Source organism: Cricetulus griseus, chromosome 7 (assembly GCF_003668045.3).
Source record: "Cricetulus griseus strain 17A/GY chromosome 7, alternate assembly CriGri-PICRH-1.0, whole genome shotgun sequence".
Taxonomy (NCBI): domain Eukaryota; kingdom Metazoa; phylum Chordata; class Mammalia; order Rodentia; family Cricetidae; genus Cricetulus; species Cricetulus griseus.
The window spans coordinates 75,928,188-75,940,844 of record NC_048600.1 but is presented as its reverse complement, the minus strand read 5'-3'; the positions used below and the strand labels follow the sequence as shown (position 1 = coordinate 75,940,844).

The window sequence follows — 12,657 nt, the reverse complement described above, 5'->3', positions numbered from 1 at the left end:
AGATGCAGATATAGAATAAAAGGTAGGAGATGTGATTTTTTTTTTCTGCTAGATAACCAGTCACTCCATAAGCAAGGTTGCTGCAAAATACTTGTGATTTCTCAATCTTTATAGAATCAGCTCCTTCTTGACATTTAAGCTGAAATTCAAGTAACATCTCAGAGGACTTCCTTAGCCTCCCAGCCTGAACAGAGGCAGCTACCTCAGCCAGCGTTAACTATCAAGAGTGGTGACACATGGCTAAATTTAGGTTGTGTTCTGGGATAGCCCTTAACAGACCTGCTGACTGGTGAAGTACAGAGCAGGAAAGAAAGAGATGTTTAAGGATGGACTGTAGTTTTATCCTAAGAAAGTCAATACTACAAACCTGATGATGATGATGATGATAGGTCTACAGGAGCCAAGTTTGGAGTTAAGTTTCAGGTAATTTAAGTAACCCTGTCAGAGATGAAAAGTGGACCACAATTAGCTACACCAGCCTGGATTTAGATAAGGAGCAAAGCTGAAGATGTAAAATTGGAAATTAGACATATAGGTGATGTGAAAAGATGGCATTGGCCCTGCTTCCTGACTGTCATGAAGTAAGTGAGTCTCCACCACTTTCCTACCCCTATGTTCTACCCTTTCGCAAGCCCACAGCAACAGCAAGCAATGGGCTGGATCCCCCAAGATCCATTCCTCAAAATAAATGACAGGAAAGAAACAAGGGTGATTAAAAATTTGTGGTGCATGGTGTTAATTCCAGCACTTGGGAGGCAGAGGCAGATGGATCTCTAAGTTCAAGGCCAGCTTGGTCTACAGAGTGAGTTCCAGCTACACAGAGAGACCCTATCTCCAAAAAAGGAAAAAAAAAAAAAAAAAAAAAGCAGCCGAGCGGTGGTGGCACATGCCTTTAATCCTAGAACTCGAGGCAGAGGCAAGCGATCTACAATAGCTAGCTAGTTGCAGGACAGGTTCCAAAGCCACAGAGAAACCCTGTCTTGAAAAACCAAAAACTCAGTGCTAATTCTTATGGAGCATTTTGTGTGAAAATATAAATAAGAACGGTCGTGACAGACGTTAAGGTATTATTTAAAAAGAAACGAGAAACTCATCAACTCCAGAGCACAGGTTTTTCCATCTGCTTATATTAGAAGAGATAGGCCACAGTCCAATGGTATGTGGGGCATTCATGCAGTTCCAGCACTTGGAAAGCTGAGGCAGGAGGACTGCTGTAAGATAGATACCAGTTACTTCATCACACATCCTTATGTTCCCCACGGCAGTGACTAGTACCAGTCACCACTTTATCTTTTCTACGTTGGTGCCTACGTGCTTGGAAATAGACTTGCTGAAGGCAAGGGCCCTTTTCTGATGCAGGAGAATTGGGCACATGCTAGGGACTTGGTTTGTTGATGGGTTCACTTGTGGGAGATACTCTTGACAGCCAGCTATTTTTTGCTACTGTCTTTCCAGTTTTAATATTTCAGAATATAGAGACAGCATATTCTGAGATTTCTTACTTTGATAAACCACTCAAGATGAGTTCAAGGAAATTCAGTGTTTGAAACAAACACAAGGAAAGTAAAGCAGGTTAAAAATAACCTGATGTCAGATCTTATAATAGAATCCACACTTGTCTAGAGCATTTACAGCTTTCTTGCTTGCTGTTGTGAGCTTCTCTGTTACAGAATTTTCACTGTTTTGTGTAATAAAGGAAAGATTATGTAATCATTTTAGAGACAACTTGTTAGACCTTAGGCTTAGGAATTGAAGTTGTAAGTTTGAGATGTTTGTACCCAAAGCTAGGGAGGGCACACAAAAGAAGTAAGATGCTATATATAATCAAAGAAGTCTTTTTCTTTCTTTCTTTTTTTGTACTGCACTCGTAGGCAGCATAGTGGGTGACTCGTGGTATTAACATCCTAAATTCATTTCAGATGCCTTTTACGAGTGTTTCCTTTTTCATCAGCAACCCTCTAAGTGAGTTTTATTAATGGCCTGATTTTACTACTTGAGGAAATTAACATTCAGTGAAATAAAGTAACTTGTCCAAGATTGCATGGCTGATAAGTAGCAAGAGTCAGAACTTGAATATAGATGTTTTGAAGGTTGGCTCTTGAGAAGCCCTCTCAGAGGTTTTGATCAAGTGCTATTCAAAGGTTACTTTCTCAGAGAATTCTGAGAATTGACCCGCCCTCAGGGCACATAGTTCATAGTTTTAGAACTTAGAATACTCATCTGTCTCTGATGGTGACAATTTGTAGAATGGATCTCTTTGACTGCAGAAGTTGGTCATGATGCTTTTCTGTGTTCTAGTGAAAGGTAAAGAGCAAGAGAAGACCTCAGATGTGAAGTCCATCAAAGGTGAGTGAGTTCTCCTTTGTTTTCACAGCGATGGGCTTGGGGGTTATGAGTGCTCTGATTTTTTTTTTTTTATTATTCTTTTATTAGTTCAAATTAGGAAAAAGTTTGCTTCACATCTCAATCCCTTCTCCCTCTCCCTCCCCCCCAACATCCCACCTGCCCCTACCCATCCCCCCTCCACTCCCCAGGCGAGTGCTCTGATTTTTATCTCCTCTTTTCTTGTGACGGTAACCATTCTCCATCATCATTATTATTTATAATTATGACATTCTTTCTTTAATATGTATATTCTAACAGGCTTTTACTGGCATTTGGTGGCTGCTGTAAAGTGAACCAGTTCCTTGTTAATCATACATTTGATTGTTCCCTAACAGTCATTAGTTGGCTTTGTTCAGTAAAACAAACACTGAGCTGTGACAGCTAGAGAGACTCCCATTTACAAGGCTGGTTTTCTGTCTGTTCAGAAATGTGGATGAGTACAGTTTTCACTGTATTAGCATCAATGGCCTTCATTTAAGCTTATTCACTGTACTTTGTGGCTGATAATACCCATTCTTATTTATGGGTTTAAGTAAGTCTTCCTTTCTTCCTTTTTCTTTATTTATTTATTTTATTTATATCCAAAATGTGTTTATTGGGATAGTTCCCACTCATCTTGAATCAGGTGCTTTTTAGTGCTGCTTCCTCCTGAAGGAGCATCCTTCTGTCAGCCTTGCTTTTCTGCCTGTGGGCTGACAGAGGACAGTGGAGCAGCCAACACATAAGACTACCATTCGTGCATGGCTAAAGACCGTGGTGATTTTACAGCATCCTGGGTACTTCACATCCATAAAGTAGGAGTTGGGGCTCTGCACCAGGGGCTTTTTCTTGTGTTTCCTCTTTTCCTCTTCTGGAGAGGGATGAAGGAGATCCTTTTCGAGAGGCATGTTCCCATAGGGAGGTCGTCACTGCCGGAAAAGCCTTTTTTTTCTTTCTTACGTATCATCTCTGCTGGGTTTTTTATTCAGTATCTAGTGTACTGAGATTGGAATGAAAAAATTTACAATAGAAAATTATTTCCATAGCTAGTATATACAAATGTCATTGTATAAGGTAGCTAAAATATGCAGACTGCTGCTTAGAGTTTTCTAGTATTTTATGATAAATGGCCAGCATTGTTTACCATCTGCTCAGTTTGCTTCAGAGTTTAACTATATTTACAAGATTGGCAAGATTAGAGAAAAAAATGCCCCTACAGCCTGATTGTACACTTATTTCTGATCATTTAAAGTGAGTTGGATTCTGTATTAGTTTAAACTATTTTCTTTAAGCCAGAAGTGACTGGCTTTTGGTAAAGGTGAAAGGTCCTAAGTGGAGGTTTGTGAAGCATGTCTGACTGTGGTAGAAGGAAGGGACTAGCACTTCAGGCCATCAGAACTGCAGTCTTCACCCAAAACTGATACTAGTAGTTTGACTTCAGGAAGTCATGGAACTTTCTTCAGATTCGTTTGTACAGTGACGAGATTAGCATCATTTTGTTTTCCAGGGGATTTCTAATTCTTTAAATTAAAATTGAGTCTTAAAAACTTCATGCTAGGTGGGTAAGGTAAAACATGCCTTTAAATAAAGCACTCAGGAAACAGGCAGGCAGACCTTTGTGAGTTTGAGGCCAGTCTGGTCTACGTAGCAAGTTCTAGGACAGCAAGACCCTCTCTCGGAAAGAAAACAAGTAAATAAATTATGTTCCCCTGCAAAATATAACAACCCACAAGTAATATGTAAAAATAAATTTCATGATCATGTAATCTCTGCTTAGCAGATACGGACTTGGCTTTAGGATAATAACATTAAAAGAAACAGCTCTTCCAGAAGCTTGCTCTCCGAGGTTCCTCAAGAGGCTCAGTGAATAAAATTGCTGATGGCAGGAGAGAACTGATTTTGGAAGTTATCCTTTTATTTCCACAAACACTCCCTGCCACGTGTGCACTCACACTTGTCTGCATACATGCATGCAGACATACGTAGGGATAAAAGTAAAGTTGCAGTATAATCAGCAGGACCTACTTAGATGTACAGTAGCAAATAGAACAAAATAGTAATGGCCTCCATTTGTAGAACATTTGTATTCTTTTTGGTTTTGGTTTTTCAAGATAGGGTTTCTCTGTACAACAGCACTGGTTGTCCTGGAACTTGCTGGAACAGCCTAGACCAGGCTGGCCTTGAACTCACAGAGATGCATTTGCCTCTGCCTCCTGAGTGCTGGGATTAAAGGCATGCACCACCAGGCCCAGCTAGCACTTTTATTCTTGGCATTTAAAAAAGTTGTAACAGAGACCATGAAAGACTGGGGTATTGCCTTTATTGGTAGGGAGAAAAAAATCTGCCAAATAATTGTACAGGTGGTTTGAAGTAGTGATGGTAATAAAGAAATCAGGACCAAATTGAAAGTCCAACAGGTAAAATGAATTGACGTTTGTTATTGATTACATCTGAACTATGCGGAACACAGATGTAAGGTTTATCACTTGCTATCTTTCTGGCTTGCCTCACAGAATGAAACTAGGGAATTACATGTTCAGTTGTGGTATATTGCTTGGGAAGCACTTACGAGTCATTCATTTTTATGTTTCACATGCAGTAATTCTAGGGTCTTGGGTTTTAACCAAAGATGAGACTCTACATGACCTAGGTTGAAATTCTGCCAGTCGAAATGACCCTTTCCAAGTTCATAGACCTAGGACAAAGCTTTTCTGTGTGTTTGCCTTTACTCTAAAATGGAGGAAATACCAATCTTGAAGAATTGTCCAGAGAGACCAAAACAAGTAAAAACCCATAGACAAAGCAGTAGAGTGCCTGGTCTTCACAGGTGTTCCTATGGAGGTGATCACTGCCTAGTGTTATCTTAGTGAGCTGAAGTGAAGGATTGCAAGGAGCCCAGAAAATTGGAGGTCAGTAAACTTTATGGAAGACCTTAGTTACTTGAGAGATTCTTGAGGCATGGCTTGCTAAGTGACCTGTATCATTTCTCTCTTTCCTGTTGTAGCAACGCACTACACTAAAAACTTTTGGTTTTTCAAGACAGAGTTTCTCTGTAGCCCTGGCTGTCCTGGAACTCAGTGTGTAGACCAGGCTGGCCATGGACTCAGAGATCTGCCTGCCTCTGCCTCCTGTGTTCTGGGATTAAAGGTGTGTGCCACCATGCCTGGCTTTCCAAAACTTATTTAAAATGTTCTCTAAGAGTCATTACTACTGTGCGGAATAGATAGAACAAATAGAATTTTAATTTAGCTTCAGCAACTAGTTAGGGTCGTTCTGATAGTGTTGCAGTATTGGGTCAGTATTTCCTGCTACTGCATTGGTAACTACTTACTTTTGCTCTTTAGAAATAAGTGTGAATCTCAACTTTAGCAGCTGAGCTTACTTTCAGTCAATATTTTAGAATGCTGAAGTCAAAAGGATGATACTATTTCTTCAGACTATTAAATACATTTTCTGAACAAAACAATTTGTAGTATTGAGGATCAAACCTAGGGCCCGCTTGACAAATGCTAAACAAAGAACTCTGCCACCAAACTGCATCTCCACTGACTTCGTAAATTTTAAATGTCTATTATTATTATTATTATTATTATTATTATTATTATTATTATTATTATTATTTGTTTGAGGCAAGGTCTTATTACATAACCTTGGCTTGCCTGGAACTCACTGTTTACCAGGCTGGCCTTGAACTTGAGCAATTTCTCCCTATCTGCCCTGCTGTGTGCTGGGGTTAAAGGCATAGGGCACTATGCCCTGCCTAAGACTGTTTATTTTTAAGTAGCTTAAACTGAAAAAAGTAAAGTGTTGTGATGAACATTTTTCTAGTTTTTTTTCTCTCAAGACTTTATCATAAATTCAGTTTTGTGAAGCAAGCAAAGATTAAGACATTGAAAAGGTCCACATTTCAAAATGCTTTCTAGATTTTTGTACTTTTCTCTTTTTGGAGACATTTTGCCACATTGCCCAGACTAACCTGAACCTGACTTGACTTCCTGGCTTCCTGGCTGGGCTTGTAGTCCTATACCACTGCACTCAGCTTGGCTTCCTCTTTGTAGTCAAAGTTTTCAGAGAAAGTCTCTCTAAGTTAGAGTTTTGGTGCAGTATTTTGAGAATTATAAGAGTGTTTTCTTCCCACTTTGCTTGCTGCTTGATAGAATTATCTTTTTTGTTTTGTTTTATTTTCTTTGAGACGGTTTCTTTTTGTGGCCCTAGCCGGTCCTGGACCTAGCTCTATAGACTAGGCTGGCCTTGAACTCAAAGAGATCCACCTGCCTCTCTCTGCCTCTCAATGCTGGGATTTAAAGGCATACTATGAAGCCCTGGCTGTCCTGGAGCTCTCTCTGTAGACCAGGCTGGCCTTGAACTGACAGAGATCCACCTTCTTTGGCTTCCCATTTGCTGGGATTAAAGACGTGTGCCAACATGTCTGACTTATTTAATGAGTATAGGTGTTCAGTCTGCATGTGTATCATGTGTATCTGTGCGTCGTGTGTGTCTGATTCTCCACAGAGGCCAAAAGAGGGCACCAGATCCTCTGGAACTGGAGTTGCATGTGTTTGTGAACCTCCATGTGGGTGCTGGACTTGTACCTGGGGGTTCTGGAAAGTAGCCAGTGCTCTTAGCTACTGAACCATATCTTCAGCCCCTTAACTTTTTTTTTTTTTTTTTTTTTGAGTGTTGCTGAAGTATTAGAAAGTTTAGTTTTATTTTGTTCACTTTTCAATTTTCTTAAAGCCTGCTCATGGGTTTCAGATCAGATTGTGTTTAACTTTAAACATTTTTTTTCCCCGAATCTGTAGCTTCAGTAGCTGTACATTCCCCACAAAAAAGCACTAAAAATCATGCCTTGCTGGAAGCTGCAGGACCAAGTCATGTTGCAATCAATGCCATTTCTGCCAACATGGACTCCTTTTCAAGTAGCAGAACAGCAACACTTAAGAAGCAGCCAAGCCACATGGAGGCTGCTCATTTTGGGGACCTAGGTAAGTGACTGTCACTTCTTACTAATGCTCAGTCAAAGACAAATTTAATAAAATGGGAAATTCCAGTCAGAGGGTATTGAACTCCATGATTGGAAGACACTTTTTAAAAAATACATTAAAATAACTGTAAGTGTAATGAGGTAGTGCTGTATTGTGTTCGTGTAAATATCAGGCATGTCCAACAGAAAATAAAGAGATGCATTTGACTACTTAATAAGAATGCACAAAAAGATTGCTAACTTCAGTAGTACTCGGAGACACAAATCAAAATAATCAGTTGAAATATTAAAATATATTCAGAGTTTGCTAATTTGAATGTTAAGTGGGGTTGAAGGAAATGGTCACTCCTAGTTAGCAATGGTGTAAATGAATAAAAAGGGCTTTTTTGGAAAGCAGTCAGTTTGGAAGTATTGTCTGATTCTACTGTTAGAAAAATTGATAGTCTGTCTTTAGATGGGAAACTATTACCAAATGGCTGATTCATTTGCTTCTGTCTTTTAGGCAGATCCTGTCTGGACTATCAAACACAAGAGACCAAATCCAGTCTTTCAAAGACCCTTGAACAAGTCTTGCGTGATGCTGCTGTCCTCCCATATTTCCTTCAGTTTATGGAACTTCGGAGAATGGAGCACTTGGTGAAATTTTGGTTAGAGGCTGAAAGTTTTCACTCTACAACTTGGTCCCGAATCAGAGCACACAGTCTGAACACAGTGAAACAGAGTTCACTGGCTGAGCCTGTCTCTCCATCTAAAAAGCAGGAAACTACAGTGACTTCTATAACTGAGTCTCTTGACAGGAGGTTGGGGGATTCTAGCTCAGCCCCACTGCTTATGACTCAACCAGAAGGAATTGACCTGAGTAGTAGAACTCAGAACACTCAGAATCACTTGCTGCTTTCCCAGGAATGTCACAGTGCCCATTCTCTCCATCTTGCAACGGCCAGAACAGGAACTCATCCGATCTCCACAGACTCCCCAGAATCCTCTTCCAGACTTACAGTAGCCAGTAGTGATAGTCCCTCTTCTCCACTGAGAGACCTATCAGGAAAACTAATGAAAAGTAAGTATGTGGTGTCTGTGACAGTGCAGGACTTCAAACAAGGGAAGAAAGGATCAGAGTAGTATCTTTTTACCTTCAGTTACAAATTTAGGAGGATTTGGAGGGTTGAGTGGAGTCAGTGTGAAAAAGCTCAGGAAGTAAATCTTGAGTGACTGCATTGCTATTCATGCTTTAGCAGAGCAGATAGCAGCAGGGCAATGGTCTTCTTTTTTTCATATTTGGAAGGGAAGCCATTGACCAAGTAAGATGGTCTCCTCCTGGTCTCAGTCCTCATTCATTACTGTCTAGCTGCACCTTACAGGTTAACTTATTTCATTTTATTTTTTAGATTGCTGGTAGGTATCATTTATTGAATTCTGTATTAAGTATATATTTGGATTTCATTTCATTGTCGGGAAAGCTTTGTTAAAGAGGTATTAGTATCCCGCTCACCTTTGAGAGTATTATGATTTAGAAAGTTCCTTCCCTGGGTTTTCTAGTAAGTGAGGAACTAGAATTAAACCCAGGCATTAGTGTGTTAGTTCATCTTGGAAAGTTTCTGAATTTTTGTAAAATTGTATTTTACTCTGTGTGTGTAAATGTGTGTGGTTGTGGGCGTGGGAGTTCTGTCGTGCATGTAGAGGTCAGAAGAGTGCTTCCAGGTTTGCTTCCTTCCACAGTAGGCTCCGGGATTGGCTCTCAGGCTTGTGGGACAAACAGTTTTACCTACTGAACCATTGCCAGCCCCTGAATTATTTCTTGAAATTTTTTCCCCTGATTTTTGTTTTTGTTATTTCTTGTTCCTTCACTCGCACTTTAATCGTATATTTTATCTCAAATCTATTAAACATAGCTAGCTGTCTGATATTTTCATCTACAGTTCTGGTGGGTCTGACTCTGTGTTGTTTGTCAGATTAACAACCTTGGTATGGAATGTGTTTTTTTTTTTTCAGGGGTGGGTATGTGAACATACCTTTTGTGGAAGTTTTACCACAGTTTTCTAACTGACTGAGCTCATCCAGCCACCTATTTTGTGAATCTGTGTATGTGGACAGTGTTTAGGTCCTGTAACTAGAGTTACACTCTCTTCCTGTGCTAAAACGGAGAGACCACACTCCATCACTGAGGGATATCAGGGCAGGAGCGTGAAGGTAGGAACCATGTAAGAATGCTGGTCACTGACTCCTTCAGGCAAATACCTTCTTATATAGTAAAGGACCACCTGTCTCAGAATGGGCTGCTCAGAGTGGGCTGGCCCTTCTGCTTTAATTAAGACAATCTGCATAATCCCTGATACTGTCACTCAGTGAGACCTTTTGGGTGATTCTGGGCTGTTTCAAGCTGATAGTTAATGTTAGCAAGGATGGGTAGTTTGTTTCAGTAATGTTGGTTCAGAAGTATTTGGGCTTGCTTTCCCTGTGCACCTGGAACCTGTTTCATTATCTAAGTATCACTTAAAACTAGTTTTATTTTGGATTTCAGGCCTTAAATCCATGTGTGAACAGTCTTGTGAACAAGAATTGTCAAAGGAAGATTCCCCCACCCTACCCCCTTCTCTTGAGCATCAGAACACCATTGCCTCCCTCTGAGAAGTCAGTTTTTTCTTCTGTTTAGTCATCCTACTTTTGTGCTTTCTGTCCTTAACAGTGACTTGGGTCCTGGGCAGGTTCCTTTAAATGTTAATTGCCAAATCTGGGAATCCTGCAGGTTTTTTTCAAATAAATGTACTTTTATTACCTGGGTTTGTATTCATTCTCCTAAAATCCAAAAGGTTTGACTAAGGTTATGCGAATAAAACATGACCTGAATCACTATGAACTTACTGCAGAAATGTGAATGTTTAGTTATGTAGTAACATCTAGATGATGCTATGATATGAACATATTGTATATTAAACATAATATGTTATCCTTGCAATAACCATCAGAATTCTGAATTTCAAAGTACTGCTAGCTCTAGAAGATTAAGATAAGGGAATACCTGATTCTGCTCTTTGCTTGTAGCATCAGCTCTGGGTGTGGGGGCGGATATAGATGTCCCATTTAGGATTGAGTTCCCTCTGTGGAGTCAGATCTTGTCAGTTGGTTACCTCTATAATATTCATATCACTGTTGACCAGCGGACATGTCTTTCCTGGTAGGCCTGTATCACCTTTGATGACTTTTCTTCTCGGCAGCCTGCCTAATGCCTCTGACATTTTGAAATCTAGTCTTCAGAGAGGTTTCCAAACTGGTTCCATCTTGATTTCTATATATTCTACAACCAAAATGAGTAATACGTTTAGTGATAGAGTACTACCATGTAGCTCTGGTGGGCAGTCAAGAACAGTGGCAATAGCCTGTGTTGTTTTGGGGCCTCTGGAGTCTCCCTGACTAATAACTTATAGGGCGGTATCTCATGCCTGATACTGGGGTCTTCATTTAACAATCTATGGCTTCTCTGAACAGCATTGTCCACATATTCTGTTAGGTTCAAACTCCTTTATATTTTAAAATTAGCTTTTAAAAGTAGTGAGTTTCCATGAGGTCATTGAGTCCTCCTCCCCATGTCCTCCGGTGTACAATGTCTTTGAAGTAACTTGTTTAGGATAGACTAATGTTATCTATTTCTCTTCTCCCTTGGTGTCTGTCAGAGATTAAACACAGAACTTCAGATTGAGCTCTATCCCTTAGTCTGTACTTCTTTTAAGAAGATAACAAATTTGGCTTCAAGATCGTAGTTTGTGTTGTCAAGGGGAGAAAAAGAATAATACTTTTTTAAACAGACTTTGATAAAGATACTTAATTTTCCTAGTATATATGTGTCTTCATAGCTACCTCCCTGGCTTCCTGGCTGTCTTTCCTGATAGCCCTGTCTATTGTGGTTCTTGTGGTTGGGCCCCACTTCCACTGACCAATTGCTTCTTTGTATTAAGCTTGCTTTATCATCCAGCATCCTGAGCTAGGGCTTACTGACCTTTCTGATCTCAAGGTTTTTAGATGTGTATATATATAATCTGTACCACAAGTGTGAGTCACAGACAGTTGTGAGCTACCATGTGGGTGCTGGGATTGAACCAGGTCCTGGAACTAGCTCTTTATTAAATCAATCAGGTATTTTAGACAGGCAAAGTAACACAGCTTTACAGAGTTAAATGCAACATAAAAGAATGCAGCACATCTTTGCATCATTAACCAAATACTCCATAGCATAAGCAAATGTAACACACCTTTTGGGGGGGGCGGGGTCTGAGACAGGGTTTGGCTTTGGAGGCTGTCCTGGAACTAGCTCTTGTAGACCAGGCTGGTCTTGAACTCACAGAGATCTCTCTGCCTCTGCCTCTGCCTCTGCCTCACGAGTGCTACTATTAAAGGTGTGCACTACCACTGCCCGGCCATAAATGTAACACATCTTAAATTAATACTCCACAGCATTTATCCCTCCCTATTCCCTCTTCTGTCCTAGTCTCCCTACCTCCCTCAATTTAACCCTTCCTGGTACCGCTATTCCTTTTTAACCCAGTATAACAGTGTATTCTATCTCTTTTCCCTTAAAAACACCCCTCCCCCATGGCCCCTTATTAATTTTCTGACATGTGGGTATTCCAAATGAAGCACATATATCTGAATATTGAAAGCTAACAGCTACAAATGAGAGGAAACATGCATGTGCTGTTTGTCTTTGAGAATGATCACTTTCTTCGCCATCCATTTACCTGAAAATTTCACTTAATAGCTAAATAATATTCCCTTATGGCAATGTACCAGATTTTCATTATCTATTCAGCAGTTGATGAATGTTTAGGATGTCTCTTGCAGATCTACAGAACATTCCACCTAAATATGAAAGAATACATATTCTTCCAAGCAGCCCATGGAACTTTCTCCAAAGTAGACCATATAGTAGGACACAAAAAAAAGTTTCAACAGATTTAGAAGAATAGAAATCGCATCCTGCATTCTATCTGACCACTGTGGAATAAAGCTGGATATCAACAGTAGAAGTGTTAGAAAGTACACATCTTGAACAACATACCACTTAAAGTAGAATGAAAAGAAAAATAAAGAAGAAAGTTAATTCCTAGAATTGAACTTCTTTAAAATTCAAACACAACATGTCAACATCTAGGAGGCATAATGAAGGCAGTGCTACGAAGAAAGATTGAAAATAATTGGGAGACACTTTTTTAATTTAAGGGTGCACAAGAAGGCCTTAGAAAAACAAGGGCCATCAACAATTCAAACAAGCAGACAGGAAGAAATCAAAATCAAGGCTGAGACAGAAGGCTAAG

General features: G+C 39.9%; 2 protein-coding genes across 2 annotated transcripts in view; one reads left to right on the top strand and one right to left on the bottom strand.

The window, feature by feature from the left end:
• Akap10 (A-kinase anchoring protein 10) overlaps positions 1 to 12,657 on the top strand; it is a 53,707-nt gene that overhangs the window by 5,324 nt on the left and 35,726 nt on the right. Inside the window, exons 2-4 of the mRNA XM_027427225.2 lie at positions 2,299 to 2,346; positions 7,167 to 7,349; positions 7,851 to 8,408. Coding sequence (XP_027283026.1) covers positions 2,299 to 2,346; positions 7,167 to 7,349; positions 7,851 to 8,408 — 789 coding nt within the window. The remainder of the gene's footprint in view (positions 1 to 2,298; positions 2,347 to 7,166; positions 7,350 to 7,850; positions 8,409 to 12,657) is intronic.
• Positions 2,956 to 3,290, bottom strand: LOC100751121 (40S ribosomal protein S27-like). The gene has a single exon (XM_027427226.2). It carries the CDS (start codon positions 3,270 to 3,272, stop codon positions 3,018 to 3,020), a length of 255 nt encoding a protein of 84 aa, XP_027283027.1. The 5' UTR covers positions 3,273 to 3,290; the 3' UTR covers positions 2,956 to 3,017.

Excerpts from the sequence above, each read along its gene's own strand:
- LOC100751121 (XM_027427226.2), bottom strand. The coding sequence starts at position 3,272 with ATGCCTCTCGAAAAGGATCTCCTTCATCCCTCTCCAGAAGAGGAAAAG.